The sequence below is a fragment of the Stegodyphus dumicola genome, chromosome 1, assembly GCF_044657685.1.
Source record: "Stegodyphus dumicola isolate Sdum_Otavi_A_Nest chromosome 1, ASM4465768v1".
Classification (NCBI taxonomy): Eukaryota; Metazoa; Arthropoda; class Arachnida; order Araneae; family Eresidae; genus Stegodyphus; species Stegodyphus dumicola.
This window is the reverse complement of record NC_140768.1, coordinates 85,537,280-85,555,433: the sequence shown is the minus strand read 5'-3', so window position 1 is coordinate 85,555,433 and position 18,154 is coordinate 85,537,280. Positions and strand designations below refer to the sequence as shown.

At 32.5% G+C, this 18,154-nt stretch overlaps 1 protein-coding gene across 1 annotated transcript in view; it reads right to left on the bottom strand.

Annotated features, from left to right (window-relative positions):
* Positions 1-2,983: 2,983 nt before the first annotated feature.
* The window catches only part of LOC118181605 (uncharacterized), a 32,675-nt gene continuing 17,504 nt past the window's right edge, over positions 2,984-18,154 (bottom strand). The window contains exon 4 of the mRNA XM_085810226.1: positions 2,984-13,336. Coding sequence (XP_085666352.1) covers positions 12,940-13,336 — 397 coding nt within the window. The 3' untranslated portion in view covers positions 2,984-12,939. The remainder of the gene's footprint in view (positions 13,337-18,154) is intronic.

Sequence of the window (18,154 nt, the reverse complement as noted above, 5' to 3'; positions counted from 1 at the left end):
GTCATGCATTTTGTTGTTGACTTCTGATATTCGTATGGAGAGTAAGATAGTTTTTTGTTGCGCCTGTAAAAGATGAAGTGCGGCGGCCAGCCGAGAACACCGTAAAGACACCACTTTGTTTGGGAACATTTCTTGAAGAAGATTAAGTGAACGACGCGTGGTGTGCGATGTAGCACCATCCTGCTGGAACCAAAGATGTTCTCGGTGATTATCTTTCAATTTGTTAACTTTTGGACGCAGGGAATTGTTAAGCATATCAAAATATCGATCTCCGTTGACTGTTACCGTTAGTCTATCTTCTTCGAAAAAGTAAGGACCGCACACGCCGAACTCAGATATTGCACACCAGATGGCGACCTTTGGCCTGTGAAGTGGTCGCTCATGAAGTTCCTGTGGATTATTTGCCGACCAATAACGGAAATTTTGCTCATTTACGGTACCCGATAGGTGAAAGTGAGCTCCATCACTAGACATGAATACAGCGCCTCGGGTAATGTTTTGAAGAACATTCCGGCATGAATTTGTACGGGTTTCAAAATCTCTTTCACTTAATTCCTGCACTACCATCATTTTGTACGGATGCACTGGTCCATAAGCACCTGTCCATAAGTACTTGTAAATGGCATATTAGTGGCGTACAACAATGCGTGCCAAATCTTGAAGAGGAAAAGCTTGCACTGTGAATAGGGCCCATGCCATAAATGAGCATTTAGGTTTCCTCCCCAAATAGAACGCCCGTATGATGATCCTTTCTGCGACGCTGAGATACCAAATGCGTAGAATCTCTACGGACACACCACTGTTTGATGATGTTGTCCACTGCATAGTATTCGAGAGTAATGAGATTTATTCTTTGATACTGAATTACAACAGTCTGACCTCTGTGATATCTGTAAAGAAAAGGGTACACTGCAGAACATTATGTGGAAACACATAAATATTTTACTGATATCAGGAACGAATTTAAGAAAAATGATGTTTTTAATATATACCATATTTTAAATAGTTCTAAAAACTGAAAAAAATTGCCAGAAAATGATGGAGAAGATTAATCATGATAAGCTTGCATTAGGGATTTTAATTTTAATTTTGCTTTTTAGTTATGTTCTTTTGTCTGTTTGTTTCTAACTTGCTCTGGCGCAGCCCGCAAAAAGGCCATAGGGCGACGTTAAGTCTGCCAGGAGGGTCGGTTGCGTCCCTCATATCATATCATTCTTTGATATGTTTGGGACGGTCCGAGGGCCTTCCACTCCTCTTGCCCTACCGCCAAGCCATACGACAGGACTTTTCGGCTCGCCAGTATTTTAACTACCTTCATGCCGCACACAAGCTGTCCACCTACGAACATCCATACATTACAACTGAAATACGTCCAACTTGGCATACGTCCTTTTTGTAGGCGAAAACCTTTGTTTGGTACACGATATTTGTTTAGACTACGACTCGAGTTCGATGAGTCACGACTTCTCGCATTACACTTGTTTACCTCTTTCAACACAATGTTACGACTACCCTTGAGCGTCAGTACGCCTGTTACTACTAGTCAGTTACTAAGTTACTAGTCATAACTGTATTTTCAAGTGATTTTCTGTTTTTTTTACATAATGTTTTTGTAAATTCTTTAACAATAATTTTAAGAAGATTAATATGAAGAGTAAAGCAACGAAAAAAAATTATTAGGATCCACCAAGGAAGTGAAAAATAATTATTGAAAAGTATGAAGGTGACATGCTTACCGAGACATGCCTATTGCGCACCGTATGTCGAGTATGCAACTTGTAAGTCATTGCAGCATATCAAAAAATTATGGATAGCAGAAAAATATTTACGTGCATCATTTCTGTGCAGTGCTTCATTTATACTCGTATACAGTATATATTTAATCCACTGCATTTGTATTTTTAGTAGTAAACCGTGTTATAATAATAACATTAGAATATTTTACAAGAACGGATTAATTATGTTGCCTTTACCTTTTATTGGAAAGCTTCGTTTTATATACATCAATGGATCTGGAATGGACTAATGACCAAGATACCACTGCATGTTGTTTCAATTGATATAAAAGTTTTAAGTACTAAAACTGAAAATTTTCAAATAGTATTTTAATATTGTTTTCATTAAAACCCCTTTATGGGCTTAAGTAAATGTATGGCTTGAGCAGTGTGACACAATGCTCTAGTGAGGGCAGTGGTTGCACCCTGAAACCACAAAGCAAATGCCATACATATAGAAGTTTTTTATTTTTATATATGCAGTTTAATTATTGCTATTTTTTATTGTTTATGATAGAAATCATGATGTGCGATGAATAACTTTTGAAATTTAAAGTTGTTTTTATTAATAAAAGGAAGTTATTTTGTCTCATTGAAAACGAATTTTAAAAGGCATCCGATTTCAAGTATTAAGACCTAAAACATGTATGATTCAGTAGTCCTTTTGTGTTATTTAGAGGTAAAAGATCAGTAATCAATTGATTTTCACTCAAAAATTTCAGAAGGAAGAGGAGAAAAAAATTCGAAAATTGGTGGTTTCAAGGCATGACCACAGCACGTCAAAGGGTTAAATAAACAGCAACATTTTCTGTAAATTTCTAAGAGGCACAGTTTAAATTTTTACCATTTCCATGACAACAAATAAAAACATATACTATTCCACCAAATTCAGGGTAAGAAAATGGAAAAACTTGGGATACAAGAATTATGAATAAAAAGCTCAAAAAATATATTTTATAAAATTCTGGAAATACTTGTTATTTTCTGTATAAAATATTTAAAGAATTCTATCTCATAATCAGTGATATACAGAAGGTCTTAGTAATATTTCAAAGTGCCTTGCTATGCAAATTTTAGCTCACATTCGTACAATTAGGATAATTAAAAAATTATTGAAAACTTAGTTTAACATAACATATTATTAATAAAATGAAAGTAATTTGTGTTTTAAAGCAATGTTTTGATATAAAGTAATTCAAAAATCACAATTTTTAGCAATTGTTTTTATTTACAAAATGAAAAACTGCACTATTATACTGAATAAATTACCTTAAAATACAAATTCTTGCATGAAATTTTGGTTAAATATACACAATTATTGCATGCAACTTAGGAACATATTATAAAGAACAGACACACACACAAATTAGTAATTATCAAAAACATTTAACTATGTACAAAACAAAAGATAAACACTGGTTACAGTAGTTCCACTGACTTCATAAGAAAGATATATATAGATTCATGTAGTAAAATATTTGTATGATATTGAAAAATTAGCTATACATATTCAATAAATTAGTGATTGTTAAATACCCAAGAATTAATTCAGAACAATCAAAATTATTTTTATTTTATTTTATTAACATGAGTAGGAAAAGAAGTCTGACAATTTGAAAACAAACTGCCAACATAGCCTTTAAAAGGCTGACTAGTATAAAATATTAAATATAAAGGAACAATAGCAAATAGCTCTTTGATCTTCAGTTAATATATCTACACATGTACAAACACACATAAAACCATAATATATATATAAAAGGAATTCATACTTTTTGATAGATTTCTGATACATATATAATATGTATAAACACAAAAAAAAAATTATAAATAAAAAATTTAATTATTCCAAGAATTTTCATGCATAGATGTCTCTATATATACTTAAATTGGAAAAAATTAGAGTTGTTTATTCATTCTAAATTTCAACCAGTAACATTTGAGGCAACAATCACATTGCAGGTTTCAGAAGATATGCATTTCATGTCATGTGATAAGATAGATAACTTTAATGCCTTGCCTTTTAGAGCTGACATCATTTTTAAGGATTGTTTCATTTTCATTATAATTCAAATATTATACACAATCACAAAGACTAGCATTTATTTGTTAACAATAATAATCTTTCACTTGTTATTACAAGATGACTCTAACAATCCAATGATACTCAATTAGTTTATAATGTTCTGTTGCCAAGAGCAAGGCACTTATTAACTGGATGCAGTTAACAAACATGTAGTACCTCTCCTTTCATGATGTGAAAATCACATAAAATAAATTAAAAAAAAACTTTTAATCAAAATGTTTGTTTTACAGAAACAACAGGAGTAAAAATTGCCTGCTAAATGGATGTTACCTATCAAATTGGATAGATACCATAAAACTGTTTAACAAAACTGAGGAAATAATTATCAAAATTTAGGGCAATTTTTTTCACTCATGGTATACTTACAGTAGTTATTTGTGATAAATAGTTAATATAAAAATGAACAAATTAGCAAAAGTCACAGGATATGAAATTTTAAACAGCAGTCATGCCCAAGTGGTTAAAGCAATAGATTTAAAATCCAATAGGGTTTTAATACATAGATTTGAATCCTGACAACTACACCATATTATATTTTCATTATAAATAAAATATTAAACACAATCATTAAGAAGTTCAAATACTCGTGAACATTAATAATATCTTAGTTCCTATTAAAAGACAAGTATAACAATTTGCTGTTACAAAATTATATCACTACAGGCAAGACACCAACTACAATTAACGGGATACGGTAAATAAATATGCAACATTTTTTTTTTTTTTTTTTCATCATAACGCCTTAATGCTTCTCCCCTTCAATTTACTGAGATATCACTTACTAGGTTTCTTGATAAGGAACAACTTATTTATACAAAGTACCATTTCACAATAGCCAAAAAATAAATTTAGAAGGCACTTTACGAAGGAAAGACATTATCTGTTTAAAAAGCAATGTATATACAAGTTATTTATTCATTTTAAATCTAAACCAGCAAAATCTGAGGTTATAATCATGCTGTAGACAGCACTAAACATTTTCACCTTTCACAGATAATACTGAATGTAGAACGTTTGTAAGCCATATCAACACTTGTGGTTATACATGAGCAATTAGAAGATTGACAAGGCTACGTATCACTCAGGTTATAACAAGCATGTCAAAAAGTATTCATCTCAGAGTTAAAGAAGATTGTTGAAAATGCAATTATTCTGCAAAAGTATGATGATGGTTGTAGAAGGATCATCAGGAGCTCAGTATAACATATATTTATATCTATTTCTGAAAAGGAATGAGAATTTTACTCCTAGCTAGGTACCCACTAGCTAGGTAACTTTCAAATGTTACCCGAACTCACTGAAACCTTTTCACATATTAAATCAGGTTGGTTTATATGTATGAAAGCTTGTCTACTGAGAAGCATGACTTGATGTAATGAATATATTCAGTGGAATTGCAAACAGTAGTCTAGAGTGATGTTCTGAGACAAATCCGAATTCGCCAAAAAAGGGGTTCTGGACATCACTTAATAAAAGAGAAAAGGGAGTTTGTCAACAAAAACAGAATAGCCATAAAACTGATAATTCAGTGTTTAGGTGCATTATGCACAGTGGCAGAACATTGTTTGATGTAGAATCCCAGTGGTATTGTATCTACATTCTGAAGAGCAATCTCCATTTTTTCATGATCAAGTAAAAGTAAGTTCAGACTTTATGTAAGAGATGTTACTGGATTCCTAGGCAGGAGAGCTGAAGTGTTTAAGCATATGGATTAATATGCATATTTGACTTGTACAGCAAAGGTTCTCAACCAGGAAGGAATTTCATAGTTTCAGGTAAGGGAATGTGGTCAACCTTTTATGTAGGTGTTATGTTTTAATTTTAGTTTATGGGTATAATCTGGTAAGATGGCATGCAGAAATTGTACAATTAAAATTTGAAACCGTAATTTATGAAATAAAGAGCAATTATGATCTAAAGGGTATCAAAATTTACAAAAAAAAAAGTTTAATATTTACTTGTTTACTTTATTAAACATTTCTTTCAATGTAAGTTGTTTAAATTGCTTCGTCTTTTGTGCTAATACTCTCTCTTTAATTCTATAAACAGACATAATTTCTTGTTCAGTTACAAAGCTCTACTGTCCAAGTCCTGTAATTGCTGTGTCGAGAATACCGACTAACTTGTCAATCGAAATTTTTTCGTTTTCAATAACCTCTCTGTCACTTTCTTCACTATCAGAAGCGGAATTTTCTGGATCTAGAACCATGCTACAGATTTTGCAATTCATTAATTGATTGACGATTGGGGCATTGTTGTAGCAATGAAAAACTTCAGTTATGTCATCTTCATTTATTACCGCTTCTCCACATTTCTTTACAAAATCCAAACAGAAAATTTCACCTTTAGTTTGTGATGTCTAAAAACCTTCAAATTTGTGGCTATCATCTTCATCATCCTCCCCATGAAATAAAAGCATACAAAAAAAAAAAAAAAAATTGTGGCTTTGAGGTCAGGATTATAGATCATTCCAGACTTTATACGGTATAAACATATAATTTATATATTTAATTACTGTTACATTCCTTCAATGAAATTAAGTGCTTTCATGAAAAATTAGTAATCCTGTTAAACCATAAGTGATAACAAGCCTAATTTAAAAGATCATTATTCAAACCTTTGATTATCAAAGAGATTCAGCCTCCTTATGACAGGATAATGAATTTTCTGTTCACTGGAAAATGATAAGCAGAAAAGCTACACAGACAGACAAATAATCAGAAAGTACAGAATCCCTGTTTAAATTCACACTAACATTCATATACTTCCATTTTTTCCGAAAACTTTATTCATTAAAAGTATAAATGCAATTTGCAATCCACTACAAATTACTAATTCAAAATAAATGCATTATATATCATACAAAAGAAAAAAAGTAAAAGCTCACAAAATCTACATAATTTTCAAAATAGAATTATTTTTAAATGTACACTTAAATAATTAACAATCGAACCTAAATGTCCCATTCACTGGGATGAAAAGTTAACATAAGTGTGATTTTGAAGGAAGTATCACATTTGCAACCAACAGCCTTGCATGGAATAGATGAATATGGCTTATCAAAACTTCTAAATGAAAAATATGCTTGAATAAAAAATATTTATCATATGCTTTCACTCCACTAAAAAATGGTATAAAATAATGAATATAGAAAGCATATTTATCCTGTTTAGGAAATTTCATTTTTTTCCCCTATAAATACCTAAATGTGCTAAGATCTGCAAGCAGAAACTTCCTTTTTCTCAGTTTAAAGCCTTTAAATTGAATTAAATTTAAAGGAATTCTTCCCAGTTTAAAGCCTTTAAGCTCAAATATAAGAATTTATACAGAAATTTTTATATTAAACTTAAACACTAAGAAACAGTAGTAACAAATAAACACACTTAAATTTAATTGCTTTTACATAATCTTTTTTAATCTGCCAGAACTTTCTTGTTTCACACTTTTTAACCTAAATCAGAACACAAAATGTACGGCTTATTTCCTACAATAAAATAATTTGTATAAGCAAATTTCACACAAATAATCTCTGGACATAATAAGTAAATTGAAATAACATAATAAATTATAAAGCACTAAGAAAGTATTCCGTACTGAAGAAGCATTTTTATTCATAAAAAAAAATTAAACTGAAAAATATAAATTTCATGTTTTCTCAGATCCCGCTTGGCAAGAATAATACAATGCTCTTAGAGCATTAATATATGGTGAGATAACATCAAAAGTAAAAGGGGAAAAAAAACTTTTTAAAACAAATTTCACACAAAAATAACTTAATGGACAGATTTAAAAAATGAATCATTTAACTAAAAACAGAAATTTTAAAAACAGCATATTTTAATTACGCCAACTGTGACTTAAATTTCAACCTTTTACGTTTTTAAAAAAAGTTAAAATACACTAGCAGAAATACTTTTATCTTTTTTTAATTTTGTGTTTAATATCTTACATTTGTTGTTATATAAACTGTTTAAAATCATTAGAAAGAAGAGCTTCTGTTTTATAGAACAAAATTTTGAAAGGAAATTGTGAAAGCAACTTAATGCTAAGACTATTCTACTTTTGGAATATGTACTTGCTACAGGGATAGAAGAAAAGACAAATACATGAACAACATGCTGTACTAATGATGTAAATAAAATATTATCAAAGAATGAAACAGTCATAGTTACATGAGTAAAATAAACTTTCATACGTAAAACAAAATGTAACTGATGCTTACAACTGAAGCTAATGAAATTATTAAATGATTTAAGCTGGTAGCTTAAGATAAAATCCTTAGTTTTATTTTTTAGATATTGCTTATTAGAAAGACCCTTGTACCTTTCAGTACCAGTTTACTTATTAAAATAATTTAACAATTGTAATCAGAAAAATAAATGGTACATCAGAAGAAAATGCTATATTTCTATCTGTTAAAAAAAAAGTTAAAATTATTTTTAAAAAAGTTCAAAACTGTATATTGTAGAAATATATAAGTTTTTTAAATATGAAGCAAAACAACAAGAATTATAAAGATTTATACTTACCTTTCATTTTTAAATTCACATTTGGTTAAAAAGTGAAATTGTAAGTTTATCAAAAATACTTTCCTCTGTTCACAATATATTTTTCTACTGCTGAAATGATATAAATACCTAATTACTCCCTTAAAAACTTTTTTATAGCTCTTCAAGACATCTAAATTCCATTATTGACTTCTCCCAACCTAGTACATATATTTGTCCAACAAAATAGGAATATAAAACAATGAAATATATAGAATTATTTAAAAACTGAGTTACGTTAAAAATACAATCACAAGTAGCTTATCTAATGTATTTGATCAAAAAAATATGACATTGTAATTTCAATCACAACTAATAAAACCAATAAAATATAAAACATTCAGAGAGAAATAACACAAATAGCACATCCAATTTTTTTTTTTTTTTTTAAATGGCATTGCAAAAACAAATTAAGTCCTCTTTGTATTACTAACATAAAATCAAAAGTAAATTTATTTTTATTTCAGATTAATTCAGTAGCTGAAAGAATTAATCTCTAATTAAAAAGAAATACTTTCTCAAAATTTTAATTTTTCATGCATGTTACCATTTTTAAAAAATTCTTTAAAACAGAGTAAAAGTTTATATTTTCAAAACTTAAAATTCTTGAAAATATAAAATATCAGTAAAGTATAAGGTACCTTCTGATTATCCACACCTGCACTGAAAAGCAGGGCTCCCGAGTCGGGCAGATTTTTTGGTAAAAGGAGTCGGAGCTGGAGTCGCTAAATACAGGTCGACTCCGACTCCAGTTTTTGTTGGACAGTTTGAATTTGAAATGAAATTAAAGTGAATTAAAAAAATTAATGACAAACTGAGTTATTATTTTTACTTATGGACTATATACATTAATAAATAGTTATTTTCTATTTTATTGACATATTAATAAATAAATATAAGGGAGGAAGATGGATCTGATATTTGCCATTAGTGATTAAACTGATTCATTTAGTTTACTTCATTTAGCTACAAATCTCACTGGTAAATTTAGGTAAGCAGCAATATAAGCAAGACCTCCCAAAATTGATGCCATTCTTAGGCAGAAAAAGGAGCAATTATTGATCAAGCAACGCGATGGAGAAGTACATATTTGATGATATAGAGGTTGTTAGAATTAAGAACGTTTTTAGAAGATAACCCTAATGCTTCACTAACAGAAAGACTGTGGAATGATCTTTCAGAATTCCTCAGTCTTTCTGTTATTCTTTCTACACCATATATAACCACAAAAAGCTAGAATCTGAAGAATTAAAAGGAGGTGAGAATGGAAGAATGTGCTGTTTGTTCTTTCTGAAATGGAGGGGGGTATTGCAGAAGGAATCATTTATTCAATGAAGAAAAGAGAAACTAGTTTGCTAGACAATAAGATCTTGCTGGGTTCAATATATATAGATCCAAAACACCAAATTTTGTTGGATGATGAACAAATTAAGAAGGTGAAGAAAGCACTCTATGAACTTTCAATAAAAAGGAAATTGTTTTGAGAAAACTGAAATATTGAAATCAAGAAGTCAAACTGCAGACATTGCAATTGAGCCTCTATCATCCTCTTCCAGTGATGAATTAGATTTTGAGACATATTTTTGGATAATATTGAAAAGGCTAAGGCAAAGCAAATAAAAATAAAGAACCAAGAGCCTTTAAATATAAAAATGAAAAAAATACAAACAAGATTTCTACACGCCTTTTGAAGAAATAGAGAAATATGACTGCCCTTGCAAGACACGTATTTTAGAACTTATAAAAATCTATCCTGAAAAGTTAAAAGAAGCAGCCCTAACAGTAATAGCTCTTCCTCCTTTTTAAGTCAGTATGGAAACACTCTTCTCAGCTCTGAAGTTTATCAAATCGGATCTATGGTCCTTCAACAAAGAAGATCTTGCCAAAGCTATACTGTTTCTTAGAAATAACTAATGTCAGTTTTTCCATTTGATAATAAATGCTAATTAATATAAATAATTTGCTATGCGATCAATTTTTTTTCCTGTAACATATATTACTTCTTTTATATTAAAGGAAAAAGCCTTAACCCATGTGTGTGCGTTTACATATATATATACGAGGGTTGGAACTTTAATAGTGGCAACACAGCTGAAAAAACGCTACGCAACAAAACCAAAGAATATTGCATATACCACACGTAAACTACATACCTACCTTACCTCTCAGCAAAAAGACTTGTCCTGCCTACGTCACGTGCATGCGGAGTGACGTGAAGAACGGATCCTTGTATTAGCTCACGGTCTAAAGTAAGTGTTGTCAGGATGTTTTCAAAACAAGAACAACAATGTTGGATAAAAATTTAATGTGCCAGAGGTCGTACAGCACGACAGTGTCAGCAAGGGCTTCAAGAGGCTTGCGGGGAATCTGCATTGCCTTACAGAACCGTAGCAAGATGGGTGAAAGCATTCAATGAAGGACAGCAAAACGTGGCAGACATGCAGCGGCCAGGTCATCCGAGTGTTAGCGATGCAGACGTGCAAGCTGTTGCCACACTAATGGACAGTGATCGCCGCCAAACGATTCGTCAGCTGGCTGGACAAACAGGATTAGCGCATACGACTCTGCTGCATATTCTGAAGGAACACCTGTCCATGAGAAAAATTGCTTCACGATGGGTTCCACATCAATTGACGGAAATGCAGAAATGGCTACGATACGATGCTGCCCGAACCCACCTGGAGCGCTATGAGCGCAAAGGAGATGCTTTTTTACGCCGTATCATTACGCTGAATGAGACTTGGGCCCGATCGTACCAGCCAGAACTGAAACACCAATCGAACGAATGGTGTCATCATGGGTCACCACGACGTTTGAAATTTCGTCAGAACCTCAGTAATGTGAAAGTTATGGTGACTCTCGACTGTGATGGTGTCATCCTAATGCATATCGTTTCCCCACAGCAGACCGTCACTGCGCAGTATTACTGCTCACTTTTGGAGCACAATCTCCGACCAGCTTCGAGACCAGTTTCTGCAGAACGCTCCTCTCATTTTGCATGACAATGCTTGGCCGCATGCAGCGCAAGCTGTGACTGATTTGTTCAAGCGATGGGGCTGGGAAGTGCTTTACCATCCACCATACTCCCCAGATCTAAGCCCTTGTGACTATGACTTAATTCCTAAGATGAAGGAACCACTTCGTGGCACTCGCTTCCAAACTGTTCCTGAGATTCTTATGGCTGTAGACCGGTCCATTCAAACTATCAACAAAACAGGCGCTGTTACATGTATTCTGCGACTTCCACATCGTTGGAAAAGTGTTGTACACAATGCTGGCGACTATATTGAAGGACTGTAAAACATGGTGACATGAATCACTTTTGTATTCCTTGTAAATAAATAGTTGCCACTATTAAAGTTCCACCCTCGTATATAAGGGAGTCGGAGTCAAAGTAGAAGTCAGAGTCGGACTCATTAAAATTCTAGGAGTTGGAGTCAGTCATTTTCCCTACCAACTCCACAGCCCTGCTTAAAAGTCAAGAAAAAGTATTCATGATGCAAAGCAGTGTGTTGCCAAGCCAGGCATATAGCAACCCCAGAGTTACCAGAAAGTATTTATGTGGCAACCCACGTATGTGCATAGCACATGTCTGTTTTGGCGAGTGCACAGAGCCGATTTCATATAATGCCAAGTTTGTATTTGTTTCTATTTTATTTCTATAACATCTGTCTATTTACACAATTGCTTTACAAATTTTTTCATAAAAGAACAGAATAAGTTAGGTGTTGAAATAATGAGTGAACTATCTGCCTCAAAAGAGATATCACATATTTACACATACCCAGTTTTTAAAGGCATATATAACTAAAAAATAATACAATAGTTAAAATAATAGAAGTTAAGAAAAAACAAAAGCAATTAACTTTCATAATCCATGCATAAACACAAAAACTACAATACCTAATCACTAGCAAGACTTCAGAAAAACAGTTAATAAATAACAGAAAAAATTAAAAGCTTTTAATTAGCAGAAATTAAACATAGAATAAATGCAAAAAATATATATAATTATTAATATTTACACAAACAGCAACTGGAAACAGCTTTTTAAAAAGAAAATTTCATTTCCATCACAGATGAAATCCATACTTCAAATAGCAATTACAAATCAGAATATATATTAATCATACATTTGATCTGAAGCCCCTTGATAAAAATATAAGATAACCAATAATCAATCACTAATTAAAAAAACACATTTTCTATAATTTTAAATTTTACATGTATGCCAACCATTTAACACATAAAATAACAGACTTTCAACAGTTTTAAAAACTAAACTAAAAGCCTTTTACTTACATAAATTAATAATAAAATAAATGCAAAATACATTGTATGTAACATTTCTAAAAAACAGCATCAGAAATATTTTTTTAGATCCATACATTGAATTTAAATTTGTTACATAAATAAATGAAATAATCAGTAATGAAAAATTCTAATACTCTTTCCTGGAATGCACAGTCATATCTTATAGAATCTGACAATATGAGGCACATTTTACAGTTTCAGTTTCTTTTTGTGCTTCCTATTCAGACAGCAACACTATATTACATATTTTGATAAATGAAAATCTAATACTTAATATGAATATAACTAAAGTTGCAATATTAAAAGCAGGATTCAAGTTTGGTACACTGTTGTGATCATATTTAACAACATTTACAACAATATCTTGATGAACTATAACCAACTCTGTTGAATTTTTTGGAGACGCAGAAGAATTTAAAGAGTATGTGGTTTGATTCATAATATTTCCTGAAGATTCATTCAATTTATATGAAACTGGCATTTCACTAGGATTAGCACACTGAGGTAAGAGATATGTATATAATAGTTTCACCAGATTTTCAGATGCAACTTGCAGATCATCACAACTGTTTTTAACAATGTCTTGAATGCAGATGAAAAATGATTCCACAGCCCTTCAAAGGGGGAAAAAAATAAGGCATTATTTACTGAAGAATAAAATGACGTCTACATAACAAACATTTATTTTAACTATGAAGACGTTGAACAGCAGAGTAGAAACATAATATTACACAGCGTTTTGAAATTCTCTCTTACATGCAATACTCACCATTGACTTTGGCTAACTACCTATTAACTAAGTATATAAGTATTACGCAGCAGAGAACTTGCTTATCACGCGCATGCGCTAGGGGAATCAACGGCGGTTGCCAACATACCCCCTTTCGACGTTGATTCTCCTATTGCTGAAAAGTAAAACAAAATACATATTAAACAGTATTCAATCCTACAATTGTACAACAGCTTTGATGTTTAACAGGAGTCAGGGGTTTGGTTAACACATCAGCTCCCATTTCACTGGCACGTATGTACTGCACATCTAATTCACCGCGTTCATATACTTCACGCACAAAATGATGGCGAATGTCTATGTCCTTTGTACGGGAGTGAAACACAGAGTTCTTTGTAATTTTCTGAGCTCCTTGATTGTCGCAGTATATTGTTGTTGGGTGTTCTATGTTGTAACCCAGCTCCTTCAGGAAACGATGTAGGTAGACAGTTTCTTTGGCGGCCTCTGACAGAGCCATATATTCTGCCTCCGTTGAAGATAGAGCTATACTGCGTTGTTTTCGTGATTCCCAGGTTATGGCTGAACCACTTAATATATATACAAAACCGGTGTAGGATTTTCTATCATCGACATTTGATGCCCAATCTGCATCCACAAAGGCGATGAGTGGTTTTCCTGTTTTCGTATAAATTAGTCCTTGATCTTGTGTTCCCTTTAGATATTGAAGTATTCTTTTTGCAACATGTGAATGTTCTTTTCCCGGATTGTTGTTAAATTGACTTGAGAAATTCACAGCGTATGTGATATCTGGCCTAGTAGCTACTGAAAGGTACATTAGTGATCCGATCAAATTTCTAAATGGAACATTTTTCATGTCAGCGATTTCGTTTTCGTTTTTAGGACTCATCTCTTTTGATAATTTTTTGCTGTTATCTATAGGTGAAGACACGGATTTAGCATTTTGCATATTATACCGATTTAAAATATCATCAACGTCTTTCGAGAAATTTTAATTGAATTCTCATTTTAGTGAAATTCTATGCCTAAGCAATAATGTAACTTCCCCAAGTCTTTCATTTTGAAAGCAGAAGCTAAACTATTGCGAATTATTTCATACGTTTGTTTAGAATCGGTAAAAACGATAAGATCCTCTACATAAACGATTATAATAGTTTCACTGTTAGGCGTCTTTTTAATATAAACACAATTATCTGAATTAAGAGATTTAAATTTCATAGATTTCAATTTTTCATCCAACTTTTTGTACCACTGACGTCCTGACTGTTTAAGACCGTATAACGATCTCTTTAAAAGACACACCTTATCTGAATTAGTTTTATCGCGAAAAACTTCGGGAATTTCCATGTAGATTTCTTCATCTAAATTTCCATTTACATAGGCCATTACAAAATCTAATTGGTAACCTTTGAGATTGTGTTCTACTGCGTAGGCTAAAACTGTTCTTATGGAGCTTAATCTAGCAACAGGGGAAAAGTTTTCAGTGAAATCGAGACCAGGGATTTGAGCGCACCCTTTAGCAACTAGCCTAGCTTTGTATTTTTCGATAGTGCCGTCGTGATTATATTTTAATTTAAGAACCCATTTACTACCAATAACTTTCTTGTTTTATGTTCTTTTTACTAATTCCCAAGCATTTTCTTGAACAAGAGAGTTATTGAGAAGTCAAACAACAAAAATCAGTGTTATACCTACAAAAATTTTTTCACAGGACTAGTTTCGATGGTTTTACCGAACCATCATCTTCAGCTGCAAAACTGCAAATGAATGTTTTTGTTGTTTGACTTCTCAATTAGTATTTATTCGGCGTGTTATTGTGTCTAACAAGAGAGTTATATTCTAACAGCATGGCATTATGCCAATTTTCAGCATATGGTCCATTTAATGCTTCTTGCACCGTAGGATTAATGCTTTCCTCAACAACATTTTGAGTTTGTTCATTTTTATTTACAACTGTATAGTGATATTCCTTTTTAGGCCTTCCTGGCAAACCTGTTTTTAGTTTCTTGGGTCGACCAGGCCCCCTTTTAATCAAGATAGGAAGCATTGATTCGCTATCTAAATCACTTCCACTTTCCTTTTCAGCTTCAGAGTGAAGTTGCGACTCGCTACCGTCCAGAGGTGATGATTTTTCACAACATGTTTTATTTATAATTTTTTCCACCAGAGCGAAAGGCAGATTTATTTCTTGCTCTGAGTCATAACTACAGCAGTTTTCAAATTCATTAATAAATTTTACATCTCTGCTTATTATCACTTTACGTGCCTCGGGATCCCAAAGTCTATACGCTTTCGATTCATCAGAATAGCCAATAAAAATACATTCTTTAGATCGAATATCAAATTTGCCTATTCCTGGCCTTTTATTTAGCGAAAATGCTTTTTGGCCAAAGGTTCTGAAGTGAGAGACAGCAGGTACTCTGCCAAACATCACTTCGTAAGGTGTTTTTATTTCGTTTTTGAAACCTCGCGTTGGACAGCGATTTCGAATGTAAGCAGCTGTATTGACGGCTTCGGCCCAGAATTTCTGAGGCAGATTGGATTGCAATAACAAACATTGCACCATTGAAACCAAAGTGCGATTTAATCTTTCGGCGACGCCATTCTGGGCTGGCGTGTAAGGAGTGCTCATTTCGTGTTTTATTCCCGCATTATTAAGAAATTTATTAAAGTCTTTCCCTAAATATTCTAGCCCGTTATCGCTTCGCAGGATTCTGATTTTAGAGTTAAGTTTATTTTCAAAAGATGCTTTAAAATTTCTAAAAGCTTCTTTAACCTCATCCTTAGATTTCAGAAAATAAACATGAACATATCGAGATTTATCATCAATAAATGTTGCGAAATAAAATGATCCACCTATTGATTCAGTTCTCATGGGACCACACAAATCAGAATGAATTAGATTCAACAATTCAGTACTTCTATATTCAGATTCTTTGGGAAGAGGGGTTGCGGTTTGTTTACCCTGAATGCATACCTTACAAGTAGAAAGAGAGTCATTTTGAGAAAAAGAAAGACCTCTAACCATGTTATTTATTTGAAGTTTTTTAAGATCATTTTCATTTAAATGGCCAAATCTTATATGCCACTGATCTATTTCTTTAGCAATTGATACAGATTCAAATATTGGTATGACAAAATAAAGATCATTTTCACGTTTAGCTAAAATTACTGTTTCGTTATTAGAATTAATTATTTGAGCACATTTTTCTTTGAAAATTACTGAAAGATTATTTTCAGTTACTTTAGACACTGAGATTAAATTATTTTTCAAATCAGGTACACACAATACATTTTTTAGTTTGATATTTTCAGTTTTAGAACCTATGCGAACTTTAAATTTAACAGTTCCTTTTCCAATAGCTTTAACAGTTTTATCAGCAGCTAATTTAACATAAGTGTCACCTACCTCGTGAATTTCTTGAAACAGTTCCTTGCTGTTACACATATGCAATGTGGCACCACTATCCAGACAAAAAATGTGTTTAGAATTACTATTAGTGCATGCTACGGCTTTTTCTTGCTCCAGGGAATTCGGATTTTCTGCAGACATCGCAGTTTCACTAAGGTATTTGCTTTTAGTTTCTTTACTTTTCTTCCTACATTCCGATGCTCTATGCCCATAGATATGGCAGAAATTACATCTGTAGTTAACTGGATACTGTCTTCGGTTTGCAAATTTATCTGGTTTCGGTTTAGGAACCGGTCGTTGAGTATACTTCCGATCTTTCGAATAGAACGCATGTTGTGGTTTAGAAAACGATGAATCTTTATTTTTGCGAGCGTTAGCTTCTTCCAACAGTTTAATTTTCAGCATTTCTGGCGGAGGCAGTTCATCACGAGATTCGATGGCTATTCGAAAGCTTTCATACGAGTCCGGTATGCTATATAAAAGCAACATTGTAAGCAAATCATCCGCAATGCTTATTTCCATTTCTTTCAGTTTGTCCACAAGAATGAAAAAATCATTTAGATGAACAGTCATTTGTTTAGAATCACTCATTTTTGTAAAAAGCAATTTTTTTAGAATTGTGGCCTTTCTAGCTGGTCCCTTCGATTCGTAAATAGAATGCAATTTACGCCACAGTTCGTGAGATGTTACACAGTTCTTTACTTGTGGAAGTTCACTGGGTAAGATGGATAGGATTATATCCGCTCGTGCTTTTTGGTCAGTAGTTTTCCATTTAGCAAATTCTTCATCACCAGGTTCTGGTTTCAGAATTTTCCCAGTTACATAGTCCCAATGATAATTTTTAATCAGTATTGCTTCCATTTGCAACTTCCACGTATTAAAGTTGTCCTTGTTTAGCTTTTCAATTGACACTGTATTAGTCGTCGCCATTTTCATTTCAGTCGACGCAGCTTGGCTTGCCGAAAGAATTTAACAATGGTAGTTGGAATGCACAGTTAAGCGCTATCTGGGCCCATAACCTATGAAGAATAAAATGACGTCTACATAACAAACATTTATTTTAACTATGAAGACGTTGAACAGCAGAGTAGAAACATAATATTACACAGCGCTTTGACATGCAATACTCACCATTGACTTTGGCTAACTACCTATTAACTAAGTATATAAGTATTACGCAGCAGAGAACTTGCTTATCACGCGCATGCGCTAGGGGAATCAACGGCGGTTGCCAACATTTACCATGAAATTTAAAAAAAAAAAAAAAAAAAA